At 47.6% G+C, this 25,661-nt stretch overlaps 1 protein-coding gene across 1 annotated transcript; it reads right to left on the bottom strand.

Moving 5' to 3' along the window:
• Window positions 1-745: 745 nt before the first annotated feature.
• On the bottom strand, window positions 746-17,896 carry LOC8031777. Its single transcript, XM_029987311.2, has 4 exons — window positions 17,824-17,896; window positions 16,956-17,173; window positions 16,451-16,519; window positions 746-947 (listed from the first exon to the last, which is right to left on the bottom strand). Exons 1-4 carry the CDS (start codon window positions 17,894-17,896, stop codon window positions 792-794), a joined length of 516 nt encoding a protein of 171 aa, XP_029843171.2. The 3' UTR covers window positions 746-791.
• Between the last annotated feature and the right edge of the window lie 7,765 nt (window positions 17,897-25,661).

Raw genomic sequence — 25,661 nt, 5'->3', positions numbered from 1 at the left:
TCGGGACGTCGATCGGGCTGCAAAAGCGTGAACCGTAGCTGACATGGTCGAATTCGATGCTTAATATCTCAAGCAGAATCGGGTCAAGTGAATCAGGCATAACAAGTCGATGGTGGCCACTAGTAAGAATTATCAATACATCCTTGTATCTACTGTTTACATCGAGCCTGCTTACCAACTTTCAAACTTGAGTCTTTTGAGGCCTGCACTTACTTCTTATCGAAAGAACCGGGCCCACGTTTGGTCTACGGGCCGGTGTCGTCTAAAAGAGCAGACGACAAGCAGAAACGTTTGAAAGAGCAGACGACAGTTCGAACAGTCAAGCGGCCGTTTGAACTTGAAGACGCACTGAACGTAGTCCGCAGGTGGTCCGTACAACTTCGCGGTTTTCCGCCGTTCATGTTGGAACAAAACTAATAAATCTGATGACCAGAATTATCTGTGAATTCAATTCAAAGTGCTTCCCTCCCAAGCAATTGTGGACCGACGGCGTCTGGTTTTCCCTTTTGCACGGCACATATCCAGCTTCTCGGACGAACCGAGTACATTAAAACTGGCCTCCAAACCTTTCTTGACTTTTTTGGTACAGCCCTAGTCGCGGCATTTTGACGAGAAGGCAGGTTTTTGTCTGGTTCCTTTCAAAACAACGCAGAAGACACGTCTCGCATAGGGACTTCTGCCCACAGCCCCAGACCGGAAGTGCGACCGACGCGCCACCACCGCGCCGTGACGTAACAGAGACGAGTTCGTGTATACATTTATTTTAATAATCCCATTCTCACACTACGCCGTTACGCTGATTTTCCCGAAAATTTGAAAAGGGGCAGGTCACGAACAAAGTCTTCTGCGGAATAGAACGACGATTCACCACCGCTGATTCGGTTGACAAACACCTTGAAGGCCAGCGTGCCCATGTTTTTGATTACCTGGATGAGGCCTACAGCAACCTGAAACAGAGAGCGGATTATAGGTTAAAGGTTACTCGCCCGTCGCATGCACCATACAAGATTTTTTAAAGCATACAATTATTTTTAACAACCCCCCCCCCCTTTCCCCCAAGCCTAAATCTCAATATTTTTGTCCGTCCGTCCTTGCACTTCCCGCTAAATTTAGCCGGGGGAAAATTGACGTCACGTGACCTAAACAACAATTCAGTTTCACAGCTACATTGAGCGGGAGAATTGATAGTCACGTGACCTGTAACCAGCTCTATACACCAGCACGCGGCCCTGACGTGGGGCCGCTGCGGTGGAGCTGCTATTGGCCGGGCGCATGCGCAGAAGCTCCACTTGACGCAGCTCCGGTTCCTGCGCGCGCACAGTGCCTACACCTCGTGCGGAAATTACGCGTTTTCCCACACCTCGTCGGGGCTTGTTTGTAAACAGCGCGTTGGCCTATATACACGCTAATTCAGTTTTCCCGCTAAATTTAGCGGGGAAATTGACGTCACAACCTCACACCACGTGACCGATACACCCATTTAGTTTCCCATCTAAATTTGGCGGGGAGATTGATGCGACGTGACCTAAACACTAATTTAACCCCTCCCCCCCCCCCCCCCCCCCTAAATTTAGCGAGAAAATGAACGTATCGCTGCCAATCTTGAATTGCTCGACGAATGGTGAAACTACAGAGTTAGGGCACCTACAAATCGGCGTGCGAACGGAACATTTCAGGATTGCCCTGCCGTGTTTTGGGTGCAAATGCAGTGAACTGTGTTCTGAGACTCGAATATGTGAACGCGTTCTTGTTCACTTTAAAAATTGTACGGAAACGAAATGACGTAACCGCGAGCTCTACTTCTCGCTTCAAAGTCGGCCAGCAAGAAGCGCAATGCGTATCGCGCTCGTGACGTCCAAGAGTTCCTGCACGGCCAAAGTACTGTAGTTGCGAGAGTTGCCGCTTGGTGGCGTCAACGCTTGACAATCTCCTCTAGTAGTAATATCCGAGGACTGTACGCCCTCTGGCCTAGCTCGCCCGTAACGTTGTTGCGGTGCCGCCTGGCGATGACGAAGCCCGGCCGGCCGGGCAAGTAACGACATGTGCGAGGGTAGACGCTGAATACTCTTGACTCCGATGATGATGTGCTTATATATATGTTGGCATGATGCACAGCGGTCCTGTATAGAATATATTTCTCCCCTTACAAGAAAAACTCAATAGTTAGGTACACAGCTAAAAAAATGAAACAACCAGACTATTAGTGTTAACAAAGCAGCATGGAACGTCTTCATTAAATATTTGCAATCAACTCAGGACGTAGTCTTCATATCTTAGCGCCATTCTTTTTGTCCGCTGGGGTCGGCTGGTAGGATGGGGCGGCGTCCTGCTCGACTTGCTCGGGGGCCGATGCTGACTCCGTGGTGGAGATGGAGCCTCATGCTCCTTACTTGCGACGTCCGATGCTCCCTTACCGCTCTCTGCGTCAGGCCCACATGAGAAGGCGATATAGTGTGACCAGCTGATGACGTCGGTGGCAGCGTCCTTTCTTCAATGTCCATTTCAGTGGAAAAACCGAGATTGGATAAAGCTCTGACAACTGCCTCAGGTCGCACCTTACTGTTCTCATCCAGTTCCCGACTTCCTTGTGCCCCTGTTTAACAACCAGTGTCAGCTTTGCCGCGTTCCATTTCATTCCATTTCCGAGGAGAAACGAAATTTCGCCAAAACGTCTTCTCACCTTCATATTCTTATCTTCACAAAATCTTCGGGCTCAATGGTGGACTTCCTGGCAGCTCGTCTTGTATCAGTATAAGTCTTGGTGCGTTGTTGCTGCTCCAAGACCCGACAGTGCAGCTTTGCGATGTGCGCCTATGGCTTGTCGAAGAATCCACTCTCGGAAAGCCCGACCACGTCCAGCCTGGTACGCGGTATCATTTCATGTAGCAGATATGTCGGAGACATGCCTGTTGCTGCATGGGGGGTGGCTCTGTAGATGCTGAGGTGCTCCAAGATGGCTTCCTTGTGGGGTCTTCGCTCCAGTGCTGCAACCTGTATACACTCCTTGAGAACACGATTAAACTGATCTGATCCTTGGATTGCGGGAAGTATAAAGTAGCCAAGCAGTGCTCAATCACTCTGCCCTGTAGGAATTCTTCAATATACCATGACACAAACTGACGCCCATTGTCAATCACGATGCTCTTTAGATAGCCTTCCCGTGCAAAACGTTCTAACAGCACTACCACCACAGACTGTGACGTTACTGACGACACACAAAAAAGAGAACAACCTCCGGCCGTTTGCTGTAATAGTCTATCACGTACGGTTAACGCGAACCTGCATTCAGGAGTTGCCCATTCCACTGGACACACAATGTTCATACCCAGCTTTTCCCAGGCTTTTTTCGGGCCACTCTACGTGCTGTAGAGGAGCTGCAACAGTATTTGCAGATTTGTCCGATGCCTTGCATACTACACATTTCCTGATGGCGTTCTCCACGTCGTTATCCATCCCGAAAAGTCAATACTGTTCCCGCAGTTGCTGTTTCGTTCTTACGATGCCTGGATGGAATTCGTGAGCCACCATGATGAATATGGATTGAAGCGTTGATGGAGGTACCACCCGCTTTGCACGAAAGAGGACTCCCTCGACAAAAACAGTTCTTCCTGAACGCGAAAAAATAACATCGGCTTCCCCGACAGCGCTTTCATCTCTGGCCAGCTTGATGTAACGTACATTCTCAAGAAAAAAGGGTGTCAAATGGTGTATTCTTACACCCTTTGTCCCATATGATACACGCCAAAACTTCAATTCGACGTACAGCGCCCTACAGTCGAACAGACGGCCCGAAATTTTACGAGGGGCTTGATAGCCGTGTGGTGCAACTTATTAAGATAGCTAATGTACGTATCAAAGACCACAAAGAAAACACAGACGGTTTTTACAGTAGGGTCAAGAAAACCCCGATTATTTTTTTTTGTAGTTAGTAAAACGTACATTAGCTATTTTAATAAGTTGTACCACACGGCTATCAAGCCTCTCGTAAAATTTCGGGCCGTCTGTTTGACTGTAGGGCGTTGTATGTCGAATTGAAGTTTCGGGGTGTATTATATGGGATAAAGGGTGTAAGAATACACCATTTGACACCCTTTTTTCTTGAGAGTGTACTGCATCACTTCCTTCAACACTGGATCAGTCTCGGTTGCTGCTTGCAGTTGGCTCTTCTTTACGACTTTTGATACAGCAGCGATGACCTGTTCCACCGGCTCACCTTCCGTTGACAGTAGGGGTAACCGTAATAGTGCATCCGCCACTGTGTTATTCTCCCCCTCCATCTACTGCCTAGTAAAGTTGTACCGCAGCAACTGGGCGCACCACCGCTCGGTCCGAGGTGGACGCCCTTCAGTACCATTAGTGGAAATATATGTCACTAATGCCTGATGGTCCGCTCGTAACACGAAGGTTCTGCCCCACAGATAAATATACCAGTGTTCGCAGGCCCAGAAGCACACGGGTGCCTCTCGTTCTCCCGTAGAATACTTGCGTTCCTGCGGTGTCAAAGTTCATGATGCGAATGTCACCGTGCATATCTCTCCGTCGACTAGTTGCTGAAGCACGGCTCCTAACCCGTAGTCAGATGGACCAGTCGTCACCTGCACCGGCAGGGATTTGTTGAGCATTGACGCCGCCCAGCATGAGGCGAGCAGCGTTTTGGTCTTTTGGAGAAACTCTCATCGGCCTCGTGATCCCAGACAGACTCGTGGTTTTTGCGAAAAGTCACCGCAGTGGCTCACCACCTCTGCATAATGTGGAAGGAAATAGGAGAAAGAAACGCAATCCGATCAAGTCAGGTTGTGCTTGTGAATTGAGAATCGCCTCCACTTTTGACTTGAGTGGTGCAAGCCCCCTTGCACTGACGCAATGCCCCAAAATGAAAGCTTTTCAACACCAAAAAGGGCACTTCTTGTTTAGTTGAAGAACCGCATTGGCAATCCGCCGCAAGATCTCGCGGAAGTGACGAATGTGTACTTCCTTAGTATTTCCCAAGACAGTGATATTGTCACGAATGACAAGGGATGAGGCGTCAAGTAACTGAGTAAACTAAGCGTTTAATCGGGCTAACTTGTGCCCAAAATAAAAAAGGAAACAAAAGATAACAGTAGAGCGTCGCGGGCGTCGAAGTCGGCGAAAGAGCAGATACGAACGCTGGGGCGAAACTGACTCGACAAGGTTGCGGGTGGCCTCTTATCTAGAGTGAGTCACTATCTCGAAGATTCGGCGGAGAAGGTTCGAGCGTAGCGCGCTCGGGGCGAGAATGAACACGCACTTTCTAGAACAACAAAATCAGGGATGAACGATAGAAGGTATGTCCGCAGCAAGAATAAACAAGAATCTTCTACAAGTCCGTGACCCTGCGCGCGGCATTATCCCCCCCTTTAAAAGCGCATCGTCCCGATGCAGCACAAACCGAAGACACAAAATCCACAACAAAAGGACAGTAGAATTGCGAGCCACAGTTCACAGTTTTACGAGAGCCCGAAGTTCTATCGGTCGTAATATGGCTTGAGGCGCACGACGTGGACTACTTCGGGTCGCGGTTGACGTCGTCTTGATGGTCGAGTTCCGTCGGGAAGCACCTCGTAGTTTAAGTCACCGAGGCGGCGTAGAACCTTGTAGGGTCCAAAGTAGCGCTTGAGAAGCTTCTTGCTGAGACCGCGGCGCCGTATTGGTGTCCACACCCATACCCTATCTCCGGGCTGGAAGTGGACGTCCCGACGGCGAAGGTTGTAGCGGCCAGTGTCGACACGTTGTTGGGCTTGAATACGAAGTCTGGCGAGCTGACGGACTTCTTCTGCCCGTTGAGAAATCACCTGGGCGCCGTCGCTTCCGTCGACAGCCGGTTCGTGGGGTAACATCGCGTCCAGCATCGTCGTTACTTTGCGACCATGAACCAGTTGAAACGGTGTCACTCCGGTGGTCTCTTGCACGGCCGTGTTGTAGGCAAATGTGACGTACGGCAATACCTCGTCCCATGTCTTGTGCTCCACGTCGACGTACATGGAGATCATGTCGGCGATGGTCTTGTTGAGTCTCTCCGTCAGCCCGTTGGTCTGCGGGTGGTACGCCGTGGTGCGACGATGGCTGGTGTGGCTGAGACGAAGGACTTCTTGCGTCAGTTGGGCCATGAATGATGATCCACGGTCTGAGATCAGGACTTCGGGAGCGCCGTGCCGGAGGACGATGGACTCAATAAAAAACTTGGCGACTTTCACAGCAGTCCCTGAAGGAAGGGCTTTCGTTTCGGCGTACCGGGTGAGATAATCTGTAGAGACGATAATCCGTCGGTTTCCTTGCGTCGATGGTGGGAAAGGACCAAGTAGATCAATTCCGATCTGCTGAAACGGTGCGGTCGGGGGAGCAACTGGCTGCAGGAGACCTGCCGGCTTCGTCGGCGGTTTCTTGCGTCGCTGGCAGTCGTGGCACGATCGTGTGTAGAGGTGAACGGTCTTCGGCAGCTTCGGCCAGTAATACCTTTCACGAGGTCGGGCCAGCGTACGGCTGTAACCAAGGTGTCCGGACGTCGGGTCGTCGTGGCAGGCTTGGAAGATCTCCGCCCTAAGGTCGGTAGGGATTACCAGCAGCCATGGCGAGCTGTTGTCTCCGAAGTCCTCCTTGTAAAGCACACCTTGTCGGAGGACGAAGGTCGGCAGGGCCCTCGAGAAGACACGGGGGACAGTCCCCCCTCGTCCTTCGAGGTGCTCGATTAGAGCATGCAACTCAGGATCGTCTCTTCGACGTCGTGCCATGTCGTCGGTATTCACTGCGCCTAGGAAGCACTCGTCGTCATCGCCGTCGCTGCTGCCGGAAGGCGTTTCGACGGGGGCTCTGGACAGGCAGTCGGCGTCGCTGTGCTTGCGCCCTGACTTGTAGACGACAGTCATGTCGAACTCCTGTAGTCGGAGACTCCATCGAGCGAGGCGTCCTGACGGGTCCTTGAGGTTCGCAAGCCAGCAGAGCGAGTGACGGTCGGTGACTACACGGAACGGGCTCCCGTAGAAGTACGGACGAAACTTCGTGATTGCCCAGAAAACCGCAAGGCATTCTTTCTCAGTCGTGGAGTAATTTTTCTCCGCCTTGGACAGTGTCCGACTCGTGTAGGCGATAACTCGCTCGGTGCCTTCTTGCACTTGAACCAGTACCGCGCCAAGTCCAGCGTTACTTGCGTCCGTGTGAATTTCGGTTTCCGCATCCTGATCGAAATGTCCAAGAACTGCAGTCGTCGTTTCAGCTCGTCGAATGCCTGCTGCTGCTCTTCGCCCACTCGAACTTCTCGGCGTCCCTTTGTGAGGTTTGTGAGTGGTGCGGAAATCCTTGCGAAATCTCGAACGAAGCGCCGATAGTAGGCACATAGTCCAAGTAACCTACGCACGGCCTTCTTGTCTCTCGGCGCTGGAAATGCTGCGACGGCGCGAGTCTTCTCTGAGTCGGGGCGAACGCTTTCGTTACTAAACACGTGACCTAGGAACTTTAGTTCGTCATAGGCGAACCGACACTTTGACGGCTTCAGGTTGAGTCCGGCGGTCCGTATGGCTTGGAGAACAGCTCGGAGTCGTCGCAAGTAAGTAAGTAATAGTAAGTAAGTAATATTTATTTTCAGCAATATTGTGCTGAGGGCACCAGACAAAAAGCTTCCATGAGGTAGCTTGACTGGGCCTGGTGCCCCTGCACTTACAGGGCATTATAAAAAAAACAAGTACTACAGAATACACTTTGACTAAACAAAACAAACACGTACATCTTTTTTTGTTAAACAGTGAATATCATTGTGGTCTATAAGGAACTTGTTAAGTAATGAAGGCAGGTTATGCGCAATAGATTGGAGTGCATAATTTGTACGAAAATGAGGCACGTTCCAGAACTCTCTGCGTCTGACAAGGATGAAGGATTCACGTTTTGTCAGATGGGATACATTAGACAAAAAAGAAGCAAACTCAGCGGTCGAAAATAAATAAGAACATAGCAAACGGTACTCGTATACACTGGCAATCCTCATGATGTTGAATTTAAGAAATAATGGCTCAGTATGAGTGTCGTAAGGCACGTTTGCAATAAAACGCAGCATTTTCTTTTGTAGGATCGTGAGTTTGTTAATATTAGATTTGGTTGTTGTGCCCCAAACCAAATGACAATAGTTAATTTGTGAGCTAAACAGAGCATGATAAATTTGCATTTTAATATTTACAGGCAACAAGGAGCGACAGTGGCATATTATTCCAACAACTTTTGACAGTTTCGTAACTAAGTATTCGATGTGATTATCCCATTGCATATGTTCTGAAAAAATGACACCTAGCGTTTTGTGCTGTTTAACTATTTCAATCTGGTCAGTTCCAATCTCTAGAGTATAATTACTAATAACGTGCTTATTTACAGGTCTAAACAAAATTGCTTTGGACTTTACAGTGTTTATTTTAAGACCATTTATTTTTGACCACGAAAGAAACTTTTCCAAAACTAAGTTTCCCATGGGTATAAGTTCGTCCATATTCGATGCAGACAGAAATATACTCGTGTCGTCTGCATACATTACAAAACGTGCTTGATGGCAAATATTGACTAGATCATTTATATATACATTGAACAGCAGAGGGCCGAGTATGCTGCCTTGGGGCACACCAAACTTCAAGATTTGCAAAGAGGAAACATGATCACTCACGGAGACACATTGCTTACGGTGTTCTAAATATGAATGAATAAGTATCAAAGGCGTGCCACGTATGCCATAACATGAAAGTTTATCAAGGAGCGTCGAATGGTTAAGACAGTCAAACGCTTTGCTAAGGTCAATAAATATTCCCAGTGTCAGCAGTTTGCATTCTATATTGTGTAATATTATTTCTTTCTGTGATATCAGAGCGCTTTCCGTGGATTTTCCCTTGCGAAATCCGAACTGGGAGTCAGTTAGCACTGAGGTCTTCGTAAAAAAATTGTCTAAACGATATAATATAATTTTTTCCAGCCCTTTAGAAAATATTGGAAGAACAGAGATGGGTCTATAATTTGTGCTCATCAAAGTGCTCATCAAAGTCGCCGGAAAACACTACGACGTCGTCGAGGTAGACGAGACAGCTCTGCCACTTCAGTCCTGCCAGTACGGTGTCCATTACACGCTGAAAAGTTGCTGGCGCCGTGCACAGTCCGAAGGGCATCACCTTGAACTCGTACAGTCCATCCGGCGGGACGAAGGCTGTCTTTTCTGGGTCCCGTTCGTCGACCTCGATCTGCCAGTCCGCTCTTTAGGTCCATCGATGAAAAGTATCGGGAGTGGCGCAGCCGGTCTAAAGTGTCGTCGATGCGGGGGAGCGGATAGACGTCTTTCTTCGTTACCGAGTTCAGCTGTCTGTAGTCCACGCAGAACCTAAGCGTTCCGTCCTTCTTCTTAACCAGTACGACTGGAGACGCCCACGGACTGCTTGATGGCTGGATTATGTCGTCGTTCAGCATCTCTTGAACTTGCTCCTGGATCACCTCCCTTTCTTTAACGGAGACTCTGTACGGTGATCGATGCACAGGGCGCGCGTCGTCCTCGGTATACGATGCGGTGCTTCGCAACGGCTGTTTGGCGCACATTCGACGACGTCGCAAAGCAGTCACGGTATTCGGTGAGGAGGTTAATCAGCTGCCGGCGTTTCGGGTCCGGAAGCTTAGGGTCGATGTCGAGCTGCGCTGGCGACGTACAGTCTTGCTGAGGTGGAGAGGATTCGTCAGTAATGGCGGCGATTTCGGCGGAGTTTCGGAGTTCCTCGACGTGGCCAACGGCTGCATCTTTTGTGAGGTGCTGCGATTCATTCCGGAAGTTCGTCACGAGGACCACAGTGCGGCCATCCTGAAGTTCAGCTACTCCTCGTGCGACGCCTATTCCGATCTTCCTAGAAGCAACTGGAGGTTGCCTTCCAGAACAACTTCGCCGCGGGTAGCTGCATCGGTCACGACGGGTACGACAACACTTGATCGCGGCGGCAAGTTCACGTGGTCGGCAGCGACTCGGACGGCGGCTGACGCTGTATGGGGTTTCTCTGAAGGCAGAACAGGCTTGCGCAGCGTCAATCTGTTCTCACCAAGGTCGATGACGGCGCCGTATGCACAAAGGAAGTCCATGCCGAGAATGACGTCTCTGGAACAGTCTTGTAGAACGACGAACTTCACAGGGCACGTCTCACCGTGGATCTCGACGCGAGCAGTGCATCTCCCGACTGGTGTAATGAGGTGTCCTCCGGCGGTTCGTATTTGAGGTCCATCCCACGGCGTTATGACTTTTCGAAGGCGGCGGGAGAGCCTCCCACTCAAAACGGAGTAGTCTGCTCCGGTGTCGACGAGTGCCGTCACGTCGTGGCCGTCGATGATGACGTTGAGGTTATTCGACACTGATACAGAAACATTGTTTCGGGGCGTTGCGGCGTTTGAGTGGGAGAGCTCCGACGATCGTGGAGGATCTTGGCATCGTTCGTCATCGGCAACGCCACCTCCCGGCATTGCCGCGCCTAGTTTTCCCGACGGGAAGCGATGGGTGACAGGCTGTCGCGGCGAGACCGGCGGAAGAGCGGTGGCGAGCGTCGAGGAGATGGTGAACGGAATACCCGGCGGGGAGACGACTCAGGAGATGAAGAGCGGCGGAGGTAGTCTTCGATGTCCCGAGGTCACTCTCCAAGACGTGGTCGAGGGTCGTTGGGCGCAAACCCTCGTAGGCCCAGCTGGCGGTAGGGGCATCATCGGTAGATGTGGTCCGCTTCACCACAGTGGTAGCACATGGGTCGTCGATCGGCCGTCCTCCAAACGTCGGTCTTCCTCGCACCACGCTGCTCTGGGCGTGCATGCAGCATATTGCGGCGCAGGTGCCTCACGACTGGGAGCTGGTTATTAGTGTGCTGTGACGGGAGGTTCTCTCTTGGCGGCGGCAGCGTAGGTCAGGACCGGCCGTTCGGGAGCCACTGCGGCGGGGACCTCTGGCAAGAGGGCCCGGTGTACTTCCTCGCAAACAGCCTCGGCGATTGAAACAGCGGCGGGTCGTCCTGGAGAAGGGAACAACCGCTTCAGTTCTTCTCGAACCACATCCCGAATGACCTCCCGAAGGTTCTCGATGCCAACTTCGCCGAGGTCAGGGAGGGAAGATGGAGGGGATGAGGTGGCAGCTACGCCGGCAACTTTCTGATAATGACTCGCCCTGGCCGACAGCGCTCGTTCAATGTTAGTTGCCTCGGCAACAAATTCATCTACGGTCATCGGTGGATTGCGAACAAGGCCGCCAAAAATCTCGCTTTTCACGCCTCTCATGAGGACTCGCAGCTTCTTGTCTTCGGCGGCTCCAGGGTCGGCACGGGCGCACAGGCGCAGGACGTCTTCAGTGAAGCTTGTCATGCTCTCGTTCAGACCTTGGCATCTTCTTCGAAGGATGTCCTCGGCTCGTTGACGTCGGTGTTGGTTTGTGAAGGCGCGCTTTAGCTCCCCCACGCATGTCTCCCACGTCGTGAGGGAAGCCTCGTGGTTCTCAAACCATTGTCTTGCCGTTCCCTCCAGTGCGAAGTACACGTTTTGGAGGCGCTGTTCTGCCGTCCACGCGTTGTAGCGAGCCACACGTTCGTAGTGCTGCAGCCAGTCTTCTACGTCCTCGTAGATTTCACCGTGGAATGGCGTCGGCACACGGGGAACCACAGACAGGAAGACGTAGGACGGTGCTGCTTGGGGGTTTTCCGTCGGCTGGGCCGTGGAGTCCATCGTCGGCTTCGGTAGCTTCTTTGTTTTGTCCGGTAGTGGTCCAAACTCAGGGCGTTGTCCTTGCAGACGCTGGCTTGCCCGAGGCCCTGCCTTTTCCACGAGTCGACGACTTGGAGTGGGACTTGCCGAACGGGTCCTCGGAGGGGTACGGTTGAGAAACATAGAGTGTCTACCCAGCACCTCCACCAAAATGTCACGAATGACAAGGGATGAGGCGTCAAATAACTGAGTAAACTAAACGTTTAATCGGGCGAACTTGTGCCCAAAATAAAGAAGGAAACAAAAGATAACAGTAGAGCGTCGCGGGCGTCGAAGTCGGCGAAAGAGCATAGTCGAACGCTGGGGCGAAACTGGCTCGACAAGGTTGCGGGTGGCCTCTTATCTAGAGTGAGTCACTATCTCGAAGATTCGGCGGAGAAGGTTTGAGCGTAGCGCGCTTGGGGCGAGAATGAACACGCACTTTCTAGAACAACAAAATCAGGGATGAACGATAGAAGGTATGTCCGCAGCAAGAATAAACAAGAATCTTCTACAAGTCCGTGACCCTGCGCGCGGCAATATTATCGACGTAGAAGAGGACTCCGATTCAACCCGTTAAAATACTCTGCATCATCCGCTGAAACGCGGCGGGCGCCGATGCAAGTCCGAAACAGACGCGGCGAAACCGTAACAACCCTTCATGCGTGACAACCGTTGTTATCGGTCGGCTATCCTCTGCCAACTCCACCTTGTGTTAGGCGGATGCGAGGTCCAGTTTGGAAAACCAAGCCGCAAGCCCCACTAAGCGCATGCAAGATGTGAGGCAAAGGAAATCCCTCGACGACGACTGCCTTGATCGGCTCTCGTAAATCTTCACAGAGACATCTTTTTTCTTTACGACTACTATCGGAGACATCCACTCTGATGCGTTTACGCGTTCGATTATACCTTTTTGTTCCAATCTTTCCAACTCGGCTGATATTTGATCTCGTAGCATCAAAGGTAACCGCCGGACTTTGGCTGACACTCGTTCATTGGCGCGCTGCTTCACTTCATGCAGTACGTTTTTCGCCAGCCTTAATTTGTTGCCAAAAAGAAAATAGAACTCACTCAGTTCCGGAGGAAGAAACTTGGGGCTTGCAGTTGTCTGTAAGCACGCCAGAGACAAATCATCAATGTGTAACCGCAGTTGCTGCACGGTATCTAGTCCCAACAACGCCATGTCTCGTGGAACCACGTCGAAGTGGATGCACGCCGAAACGATCCCGCGCAAGGGTTGAACCGTGGGACACCCTACGACCGGAATCTTTTTCTTCTCTTGAGAAGTCCCGCAGAGGTAGCTGGTGTCAAGACGAAGTGACTGGCGAACTTTGTTTGATATATGTGCTCAGGCAATACAAATGCCGATAGACACAGTGTCCACCACCAGCTGAACAACTCGCCCTCGACGTGAACGTCGACGACCAAGGTCGTGCATCTTGATGGTCGCATAGCTGTCAGCATGTTCAGCACTTTCTCGTCGCAGTTTTTATCTTGAATGGCTCGCACTGCAGGCATCCCAGGACGCCCAGGAGCAGGACCTCTGCAGACAGCTTGAAAGTGTCCAATCTTGTGGCACTTCGCGCAAAGCTTTCCTCACGCTCTGCATTATTCTGCGTTGGCTAGATGCCTAGAGGAACCGCGCCGGTTACACTTGCGTGTCGGAACTGGCGGTCAATCACCACTCGCTGGACGACACCTGATTTTCTCGACCAGCTGGACGTTGACGGCTTCAAGCCCCTCCTCGCAGATTGAAGCACCTTCCGCTGCTTGCTCGAATGTTTGCAGAATTTCAACAACCTCGGCCAGCGCTGCGACCCCTTCAAAAGAAGTTTTTTCCACAACTCTGGACGTCGGATTTCGTGGACGACCTTGTCCCACAATGCCGTTTCCAAGAAGGCACCGTAGTCGCACGTTTTGAACAGTCGGCGAGCACTCACGTGCACCCGTACTGGCTCGTCGGGAGCTTGTCGTCGTAATGTGAACCGACGTCGTTCGACGAGCACGTTCCCGATGCTTGTAAAGTGAAGCTTCATAGGTCGAAAGCCTCCGTGTAAACGGCTGGTTTTCTTATTTATTTATTCATGCGTTAGCATTAGCGCCCTGGTTGTACATGCGCTGACCTCGGATTGGTTTAGAGCACACGTATATAAAGTTCGTCACGTCGCCACGAGATGGCGCCACTGCCCCAATGGCTGCTGCAACTGGCTAGGAAACACCTTCTGCAAACGTCGACAGATGCGGCGGGGCTTGGGGATAGGTCGAATAGCAACGGAGGCCGATGATCGCTGGCGACGCCCATTCGCCGATTTCGGCACCGCGCAGTTGGGGATAACAGGAGTATCACTGGGGCGCCCATTTTACAAACGAAGGAACAATACCAGCGTTTTCTAATTTAGTAATTAGTTTGCTGTGGGGCACCAAGTCAAAAGCATTACTAAATTCTAGAAAAATGGCATCAACCTGGCTTCTTTCAATTATAGATGCAAAATCTTGAATAATGGGAACAAACTGAGTAATTGAAGAGAATACTTCTCTAAGTCCTTGCTGATATGGCGTAAGTACATCATTACTAATTAGTGTTCAGGATACCGGTAATTTGGTTAGCAATTATGTTTTCCAATATTTTACAAGATGTATATGCTAAAGAAATATGCCGCTAGTTACTTATTGATGTCTGGTTACATTTCTTAAACACAAGTACAACCCGTGCCAAATGCCAATCACTTGGTAGAGTACTCGATGTCAAGGAAATACTTAAAATGTATGTTAAACAATGTGCCAACACCTCAGCATTTCGATGTAGAAATGCGTTAGGAATCCTATCAGGAACGCAAGAAGTTCTCACTTTTAAATTTAATAGCAGAGAAAATACTCCCTCACAAGATATAAAACCTGCAGGGAAACAGGATGACAAATTTTTCCAGCAGAGTTAGGCATGTCGCGGCGAGAGAAAACTGACTGAAAGTAAGTATTAAAGTGGTGAGCAATTTTGCTCGGATATAATCTAATGCACCATCTACCTTGACGTGATAAATGGGCCTCTTCCGATCATGGAGATAATCCCAAAAATGTTGGGAGTCGTTTTTCAATAAATTTATAAGCGTATGAGAAACGTATAACTCATTTGCATGATGTACTTTTGCAGCGAGAAGGTTCTGAAAGTTCTGAATTTGATCAACATTAGTACAGCTTTTCTTTTCTTTTTAGCCGCTTAATTCGTCGTTGAAGATTAATGATCTCTCGGGTTGGGTTCGCGAATGGGCTTAAACTTGCTGGGGATGAAGTTTTCCACTCAATGAGCCCAAATTGCCTTAAATTTGTTCCACAGAACATTAAAATCAGGGTCTTCGAAGTCGTTAAGACAATGTTCTAAATAATCAAGAATACTTTCGTCATTAGCCAGGGTAAACCATGTAAAAAATAAACGCGTACTTTTTGGCGAATTTGAAGACATGGTACAACTGCAATGCAGAAGCTCATGGTCAGAGAGCCTCCGTTGCTGCAGCAGTGACTGTCGTTGTTGCAGCCTCCGGAATAACGTACGAAAATCCCGGCGCCGTTCAGCCCCCAGGCACTGCAGTAGTATCGCCTTTTGTCGGGCTGGCGGCGTCGCTGCTTCCAGGGAATCACCGGGTCTCCCGGCGCCTCCAAAAATGGGGCCAACGGTGGTAGCCCTACCTAAAGTCACTGGATTTAGCCTTACCCAGCGTATCCATCCCGTAGACGGTGACGCCCCTCCGGAGCAAATCGCGATAGTGGGCTGCGGCGGCTGCAGCCGAGAAGCACGCTATGTTGTAGACTTCGCCAATCTGTGGTGGCGCCGGGCGATGACAAAGCCCGGTCGACCGAACAAGTGACGACACGCGCGGGGGTGGACGCTGAACATACTTTACTCCGATGATGATATGCTTATATAAATATGTTGGCATGATGCACAACGCCACTTATATACAACACCGGTATTTGCTCAGTTCACCATGTAAGTTTCACACCGCAGAAGTAGTAGCTCGAGGGAACCAGCAAGTTGAAATAACCGTCAGTAAGCGGCAATGGCAAAACCTGCAACCTATGTTTATAAGGCTTGTTCACTGGGTGCCTTATTTGAGCACGTTATTCACAGCGCATTCTTGGGGAAAGGGTGTTGGGGGGGGGGGGGGGTGTTGTATGGTTGGCCTGGCAGAGGTCCCCGCTTAAGTAAGGTAGACCTAGCAGCAGCTGTGAATTACTGAGATTGACAGTTTTGCAGTATTTGTGTGATAAATTGTATGAGAAATGGTGGCTTATAACATTGTCATAAAGTATTTCAAACCCATGGTAAAAGAAGGATGAGTAAAAAATAAAGAAAAGCAGATCAGAAGTGCTCTAGGACTGTACCCTGTAGATGGCGCTAGTTTGCTCTGCCGTCGTAAGTGGCCGCAAAAGATCATAAAGCACTCGGTCACAAACGCAAAAGTGTGAACTAGCTCTTGAGTAACGTATAGGCTTATAAGAAACTCTCCGTTTCAAGAACTCACAGTTGTCGGTAAAGACAGCTATAATTTGCAAATCATGAATCGTTATTAATTTGTACGTTACGTGAGATACATGAGATACTGACGCAATGTGAACCAAAGAAAGACTTGATCACGTGTCTGCTCCTGATTATGTGTTAATTTGACTCGAGCTTCCTAAGCAAGAGCGACATTTATTATGAACATCATTATTTTTTACTTACCGTCGACGTCTCACCAACCAGTTCTTTGATTTTCGCAATGACGCGTCCTGGCGTGATTTCACCGCTTACCTAAAAAGAGGGAGAAAATTTCTTGGCCTTACGAAGGGGTATACTTTAAAATAAGGAGCGCCGTGAAAGTGCATGCCAGTAAGGCTAAGTCGAATACGTAACATTCATATAAATCCACGAAGTTGTCATTCACACTTGATAGACTCACCTTTGATCTAAGCTTCAAAAAATATTTTACTTACACGGTGAAGATTTTTTTTTTTTATTCGAAGTACCTTACAATCTCACGGAGATGATTAGGTAAGGAGCGGAGAAGGGAGGAGGATCTCGAAATACATAAATTCAAGATATTAACAAGTGCTAAACAAGAATGCACAAAATCAATTGGCAATTTAACTTTGAACAGCGTAAAGTGCTTTAGGAGCCAGAAGTATTGATTGAGAAAATAAATTTGGTCAAAATAAGACAGATGGTATCTGAAAAAAAAGGGGCTTACAGTTTGTCGCAATGTTGTGATGATCGTCTTGAGGTTTAGGGCATACACGAATTTTTCCAAGAGTCTTCTGAGCACGTACGCTTCCCTGTCCTCAAGGTCGTTGTTATCTGATGTAACGCCGTCCACTGGGAAGTTGTTTGCATCTTTGTTTATCTTCACTTCGACAGCTTCACTAGATTCCGTAGAGTAGTCTGCCACATGTCCTTTTTCGACACGAACTGTTTTTCGGAAATGAAGAAAAATGCCACATGTTTCCTCGAAAAAGACGTTATCCGAGAAATGCCTTGGTTTCTGATTGAGCTTACTAAGTTTCCGTTTCCAGGTGTATAACGAGTAATCTTCTAGTACTTTCATATGTTACTGTCGTATCATAAGGCTTAATGAATCACCCAGGCGCTCGACATTAGTATTTTCTTGTCCGACTGTATTTTTCTTTTGCCGTAAAACTACTGGAAACCATCCTATTTTCCAGCTGGAGTCAGTCAGCTTTTTGGCCACAGTCCCTTTACAGAATGGGCCTCATTTTGTTCATACAAAAACAAAACAGTTCAGTAGCCACATATGATTTTGTCGCCCACTGCCTTACATCATGTCACCAACAAAAACGTTCACAGCGATATCACAACTTTTAATATGATCAATGTCAGTTTTCAACAGAAACATGATTGCCTAAAGAGATACCCCTAAGTGTTTCACAGCATTTCATAAAAGCGAAACAATAACTGCAAATCGCAAGTGGTCTGTACTCGGGTTGTAAAACAACTAGTCATAAATTGAATCAAGCGAGATTATGGAAAAAGACTGAATCAGTAGATATAGATATCGAGTCTTCACTTGAGTGCATTAAAAAAATGCAATATGTACGTACCGAGATGCACACAGTGTACCGGAACAAAAACGGCAGCTGCCCAAAGAGCGCCTGTAAGTGCCAGCGCCATCATGATTCTAATAGGAACAAGGAAAAACACCAGTTTTTTATTACAGTCTAATGATTATAAGAAAGCTATCGAACTTATAACTCACGACTCCCATTCAGTGGAGCAGCCTAAAATTTGTTTCAAAGGGGGGGGGGGGGGGGGGGGGGGGGGGAGTGGCGTTATGTTAGTGTCTATTATAGAGGGTCCACTGCATTTTGGGAGGGCTTCATGAATACGTGATAGCTATCCACCTGGTATGAGGCCTTTGTCATAACGCAGGAAAACTGTTGTTGATTTCTAGACCAGTTCATGGTACTTCGCTCGACGAAGTTTTCATTTTAACATGAAATGACATAAGTGGTCAAATAAGCAAACGTCCTTAATGCACTGAGGACGCAGAGCCTCTATTCCTTCCTTATGTATGCTTTGTTGTGGGAAGCAATTATTGTGTTGATAAATTTCAAGATACTGCTTGACTTCGTCATTGTTCACATAGCGTTTCGCCTCGAGCATCTCATGTCCTTCAAAAGATTCACAGCCTGAAGCCTGCTGAAGGAAGTAATTTTGCTCTTCCGGTATTCTCAGATACATGTTGAGATTTCCGGATTTTCATAGTATTCTCTGTATTCCATTTTTTTTTCTTCCTTCAAGTATACGCATTCACAATCCAGTGGTTTTAAATTGTGTGCCTCTAAAACGTACAGGCCAGAACAGGGGGGGGGGGGTCATATTTATGGGCGCATTTCTAGATGATGCGTACTCTGGTTGGACCAAGAAAGAACCTGCTCGCAGTCGGCATTTGGCCCACGGACCGTAATAGTGCCAACACCAGCTAGAATCGTCAAGGCTTGCCAACAACCTCCTTTAGAGTCATTGCAGCCATCTGACCGTAACAGTCATCACATTTAGCGCCAACTCAACGATTGAACCCGAGCACGATGCCAACCGTCCTGCGAAACGTTGATTGGACACAAGGCCCACAGCCGACCGCTGATGCACCACTCGTGTTTTCGCTCGTTCTCGTTGTGATGACGTCAAAAATGCTAGTGCACGGGATTCTTTTTTTATCCTATGTGTTGTTGAAACTGCCTTCCTCGGTTCTCTCTACAAGAAAGGTCGCATAAAAGCGCGTTTATGAGTTGAACAGCTTACCTTTCATCTGCTTCGCTCGAGATGGAGCCCGCTTCAGCGTTTATAAAGACCCGCTATCTCCTGTTGATCCCAATGAGCACCTATAGTAATTCCCACGCGAGTAAACATTATCCTCGGAGATAAGTTTAAACTGTCAACAGGTCGGGCGATGGCCTGACCCGGATCTAGAGACAAGCTGCAGCTGACTGGGAGACGAGTAATTCGACAAAGTATTGATTGGTTAACCCACTGGTCTCTGTCTCTGAACTCACGCAGCTGAATAGGAACGTCACCACTTAATTAACTCCAAAGGTCTTTGCGCCTTAATCCGCGGTCCCACTGCTAATATACATAATACAAAAGCCAGTCTGCAGTCGCCGTCTGAGGCGTACTTCTTCCTCTTATATAGGATGGTTCAAGTCGCCAGGCTCGATCTAAAATGGACCGTAAAAATCGACGCCTGCACGTAGCCATCTAAACTTTTCGTCAAAGGTGTATTTCACAGGTCGTTTTTTTTTTTTTTTTTGTAAAATTACAAAGCGTAGTTTTCTTTTAGTAAAAAATAGGGCCAAGAAACTTGCCAGGGTCTACGGCGGGCGGCGACCTAGACGACCAGGTCCAGTTGCGGGGTGTGTTTGGCGTTCGTATTGATAGATGGCGTCGGGAGCAGCGTCTGAAGGTGCAGCCGACCAGCGAAAGATAGCAGACGACACGCAGACGAAATCCGTTGGCAACAAAAGCGCCGCCGTTATGCAGACGCGTTTTTTACTCTAAATTTTGCTTTTATTGTTCGCATTAATTTTTTAACAGAAGGTACATTTTAAACGGATTATATTCATTTTAATAACAAAAGGTGGTCGCGAGCCGTCGCGATAAGGAGGTAGCGCCACCTATCAATACGAACGCCAAACGCACCCCGCTACTGGACCCCTGTCGTCTGCGTTGCGGCCCGCCGTAGACCCTGGCAAGTTCCTTGGCCTTATTTTTTACAGAAAGACAGCTACCGTTTGTAATTTTACAAGAAAAAACCGACCTGTGAATTACACCTTTGACGAAAAGTTTGACGAAAACTCTCTGGCTACGTGCAGGCGTCGATTTTTACGGTCCCTTTTAGACTGGTGACTTGAACCACCCTATATATGACAGCTCTGTCATGTTGGTCGCACGAAAACTGTCCGCAGACATGTTCCAAGCAAGCATGAAGCCAACATGCTTGGAACGCGCTTGAGGAGTGTCCGCAGATATTTCTGTCCTCATGCCTGCAGAGAAACTCCGCGTCTTTTGCACGATGTACGATCAGTGTGACGGCGGCCTTAGGCTTACAATAAATTTCTTCGTGATTTCTTTTTGTTTCAGCCGGAAGGTCACTGCCACAACTGAAATGCGAAATAAGGGTGTATATTAGCTATACTTATACAGCATGTACTACACTAACGCTTTGATCCCACTATGGGCGGTCCGCAAAAATCGGGTTCTCAACGTGTCGCGCTGAGATTTACTACAGAGGTGCGGCTATAGCCTTTGCATCGCTTATCACCCGGGTCAAAAATATTGTGTCAATGAGATGTGGACGCATGCGCAGAGTCTGATATATCATACAGAAGACGAACAGCGCATGCCTTGAAGGCGTTGCACAGCCCAACAGACAAAGATGGCAGCGCGCAGAAGGCGAGTTTCGCAAAAGCCTGTTTCGGGCTGTTTGTCGCGGCATTCGCAGACGACGTCATGACCGGACTCGCCCGGTTAAATCTGCTACCGACAGATGTCGGAAGCACCGAGCGCGCCGGCAGTCTGCTAAGCTCGGCGCCGGCATTCGCGGCATGCGCTCGACGCTTCCGGCACCTGTCGGCGGACGATTAAAGTAGGGGGGCCCGTTCATGACGTCATCTGCGAATGCCGCGGAAAAAACACGCAGCAGATTTTCCTTTTTTGTTTTGTTTGTTTTTGAACGGAGTAAGCTCATCAGCTGATATTTTAACTTTGCGTGCACCACCTATAGCCGCACCTCTGTATTAAATCTCAGCGCGATAGGTTAAGAAACTTATTGTTGCGAACTGTCCAAAGTGGGATCGAAACGTTCGTTAGTGTACATGCTGTATACCGTTAGTCAAATATATACAACAGAAACACTCCACAGCTTTTGTTGTTCTCTTGAATGCCGCTGACTGCAACTCTCTGACTACAAAAACGTGTATCGAGCAAAATTAACGAAGAAGAAAAAAAACCAACAATGGTTATTTAAAGTTAGATGAAAGAAAACTTTACGAGCCTTACGGGTCGTGAAAAAACACCTCGCTTTAACTGCCCAGTTTCGAGAAAACTTTCAATGAGAATAAGCTAGAATCACATGCCGAGCCACATACGACCTAAAAGTAATGAGTGCGACTCCGTGGAAGCTTTTCCTCGCTGCGGGGGCTCTTCTGACCGGTAACAACCTGTAGTTAATTGCATGCTGTAACTCGACAGTTCCTAACATTGAAAATAGTATGATAGTCCTATAAAAATTTCGAAATGTATAATACAAGCGCTTGAAACCGTGCGCCTCTACAAGAGCACTTGATGTATATTGTGGCTCACATGATGAGTCATGGTTAAATTTATTTCCCAAATAAGGCCCTTATCGATTTCAGACATTTGCCCGTCGGGTGCAATGTTTATGGGTATTCAATCCTCTGCAATAAATAGCATATGCGCTGAGCTCAGTGATAGTCGAAGAGTAAATATCTAGCGGCGATCTACCTCGATGGCGGATAATATTTTTCATATTCAATACTGCGTCGCAGGCACGTATCCAAGGACGGAAGGGGGGAACCATGGGGCTCACCCCCCCCCCCCCCCCCCCCCGAAATCCTCCATTCTGCTGGGGCCTCCACTCCATTCTCCTTCTCTTACAGCATTTCGTCATGGGCGACCCCTCTCCCCCCCCAAACAACATCCTGGCTACGTGCCTACCGCGTCGATACTCTGGCTCCGAAATTTAGGCACCCTACTGTATACATAGTACTAGTACGACGTAATATCGCATCGCAGCGCTGGCCCTGTCGGGCCAGTTATATCAGGACGCTCCAGAGCAGGGTGGAAAGAAATTGTGATATTATTGGAAAATTAACGTAAATAAGGTTTATTTGGTTTAAATTACATTAATTTGATATAAACCAGATTACTTTCATTTAAATTAAATTAAAATGATTTAAATCACGGCAGGCTAAAAATAGTCCTCCTTAGTAACTGTATATATTTTTATATACAACAGACTGATTGATCAATTTATTCGATTACTGAAAACCCTACGGAAGAAAGTACAATTTAATTAGCAACTTTTTATCGAGTGAACCCTGCCATAGTAGAGCAAAAAAAGCTGCTTAATAATTTTAGTAAAAAAGCTTTTTCTGCTTTTTTTGCGATGTTCTTGCAATAAAACGTGAGTTTCCTAGTGTTAGTTTATTTTGCGTTCTTGTTTAGTTGCAATAGACACCACGTAACTGAAGAACAAAGTGGGTGGTAGAAAGAAAGTTTATCGTTCCAATTTGCTCGACCATAGCTTTGAGCTTATGTTTAGCTTGATATAAATCTTTATTTGCTTGATGACTCCTTGATTTAAATACCAAACAAATGCGCATTTATTTATTTATTTGTTCATTTATTACACATAACCCCAAGCGTCGAAGCATTAACATAAGAACGAATCAAATAATAAACAAACAATTAAAAATATATATATTATTGTTATTATTATTACGGAAAAGGTTCGATATAAACCATCATAGTAAAACCGGTTTGATCTAAAGCATGATTGAAATCATCTTGATTTTTATTATCCACTTTGTTTCAGAGGCATCCAGTAGCGAAATCTGCGTATCGTTTATTTCGTTTTAAAATCTCGTTTTTCGCGCATTTTAACGAAAAACTTGTGCTTCTGAGGCTCTTTTCACTCAATAATCTATATTTAAGCAACAACAACAGCAACAAAAACAAAACGCTAAAATGTTGTTTTTGTACATCTTTAATTTGCGCGGTGATTACGCGGAGAGGTAGCTTGAGTATATATTGACACAGTGTATAGTAAAATATTTTCATCGCCCCCATTTTTAGGCAGTCTGAAGCTAAATAGTAAATAGTTAAATAGTTAAAAATAACCCTTGTTCGTTAGGGTACCGTGATGTTAATCTGCTTGTGAAGGGGAAGACATATTTCGCTGCCACATGTTCTGAGGTTACTTTTCTTCTGAAGTGGCTTTGTTTCTTGTGCGCTGTTTATCACCATGTTAAGTCAATGGGTAAACTTTGGGAGGTAAAGCAGTACCAAAAGAGCTGGCCAAAACAACTATATAGTCACTGACATGATAAGAGCGGCGTCACTTTTGGATGTCCGACCTCCAGCATGCTCGAATTGCCTTCCGTCATGCACTGGCTTAAAGCTCGAAGCTCACGAGACGTCGAAATGTTGCCGAAAGAAAGCTCACGCTGGAGGCCGGACAGCAGTAAGACCCGCGTGTCCTCTAGAGATGTTAGAGAGCTTGAACGTTGCAGAATATTAAAAAAACTGCATGCAGGCTGTCCAATGGCTGAGATATCATAATCACAAAAGGGCACATGAATATGAAGGCGACCAATGTCAATTCATAGATTATATAACGGACACGTGGGAAAATATTAAGTTGTTTGGATTAAAACGGGGGTCATTATTGTCCCGGGATACGCTGTGCTGTGTGCGACAATCATACGGTTTTTCTTGCAAAATCTATATAACATCAGTTTAAGATACTAAACTCGCTTCACGTGTTTACGCCCTAAAAAACGAATGACATTCCAAATACTCACATAACGTTATGTGCTTCATCTTTTTCATAATATTCTAACTGCTGTTAGTACATTTCAGGAAGTATAAACTACGGATCGCCTTGCGCGATCGACAGTTTTGGAATTACGACGTAGTTTGAGCTGGTCATCAGTTTTACTGCGAAGACTAATAATCTCTTGGGAGATCTAAGGGCTAAGAAGTTTTGCAAAACTGTCGCATTTGAAGGGCTTCGCTATCTCGCACGCGAGACGTGTGCCGCAGATTGTGTGATTGGCCGCAGTGCAGGGGTGTAACGTGCAAGTAGTACGCCTCATTTTAAGGTCTAAGATTTGGCATCTGTGTGTAAGCTTTGCGTACCAAAGGGAGAGCGATGTTGTACGTGCTGATTCTTCTGTGCATCCTGACAGTGGTTCAGGAAAGCACTTGTCAAACGAGTAAGTCTTGAGCACTCTACTTCTCGTTCTCTCGATTTATCTTGAACTTTTTTGTACACTTTATCTTCGCCAATTTATTGCAGGATTAGTTGTGCCTTCATTGTAAAAAAATGCCCAATTAAGAAAAAAAAAGCACATTTGTAAATGTAATGCAAAAGTGTAGGTTTAAAGGGACCATGAAATGATTTTAAAATCGAGTTTCATCCACCGCACGTCGTAAAAGGTGTGAAAAGAAACACAAAAACACAAAAATAGGGAGCCAAAAAAATTATTTGCTATAGAACTTTTAAAAGAAAACTGGACTCTTTTGCGCCTTCCTTCCTTCGCCTGTTCACTACGATGCATCCGCGGAAATGGAGCACGTCAGCCAAATCCAGGTCGCCTATTGGGTAAGAGCCTACCTCACCAGCACCGCGATCGTAAACAATAAATAGCCGGCGAATGTTTCCTAAAAGTTTTGTTAAATAATATTCAGATCCACATTTTGTAGCATAATTAGAGATGTGTGGCGAAAATTGCCAAATTTGATAATGCTGAGAGCCAGGCGCCATCTTTCGTGTGGTAAACGAAGCAACTACTGCGCGTGCGCAGTAGGGCAGGGCCGACAATTTACTTGGGTGGCGGCCAGCGACAAACGTTTATTTTCTTTGTTTTCTTTCCTCTCAAAACTCTGACTGACTGAACGTTTATTTTTCTACGTGTTCTTCCCGCGCGTGCCGACTTCAAGCAGCAAGAAAACAGTACTTAAAACAGACCACGACGAACAAGAACGCTGGATCCACCGACTCCGACGAAGCGTATAGGCCTAGCAGGCATTCCGACTCGGCGCTGCGTTGCTTCGTCGCAAGACCGTCTGCCTACGATCGGCTGGCGTGCTAAATGGAATATGCCCGCGCGACCCTTGTGGACCCTTCCCGTATTATAGTTTGATCACTGACCTCAATTCTAGATTAAGAGGTGAGGTCAATCTCTTCCCCTTGTTTTCCGAGGCAGTGTTGACGAACACTCGTCGAAAAGGGACTCTCGTCGATTCTATCTTCTTGTTTTGTAAAAGCTTGGTCTGCTGGGCAAGTTGGTAATGGACATTCATATTAAAAATAGCGCAAAAGAGACGGGACAAAAAGACGAAGAAGCACACAGGACAAACGCTAGTGTTTGTCCTGTGTGCTTCTTCGTCTTGTTTTGTGTGATATAGAGCTGAAATAAACGCCGTATGGATTACCTTCGTAACACGGTATGTACACTTTGTTATTGGTATGCCATTTTTATTCTGACAGACTGCACGTCACTGTCGAGCTATAACAGTTCGTGGGAGGTATACGTACAACCCCGGTCCAACCTTTCTTTGCCGAGTGTCGCGTCAGTATCGAGTTGCAATCGTAAAAGAACGGTCCCGAAGTGCTTACAAACAGCGCGAATACAAG

Source organism: Ixodes scapularis, unplaced genomic scaffold, assembly GCF_016920785.2.
Source record: "Ixodes scapularis isolate PalLabHiFi unplaced genomic scaffold, ASM1692078v2 PGA_scaffold2__306_contigs__length_199485367, whole genome shotgun sequence".
NCBI lineage: Eukaryota > Metazoa > Arthropoda > Arachnida > Ixodida > Ixodidae > Ixodes > Ixodes scapularis.
Note: the sequence above shows the minus strand (reverse complement) of the source record. Positions and strands in the feature narration are given on the sequence as shown.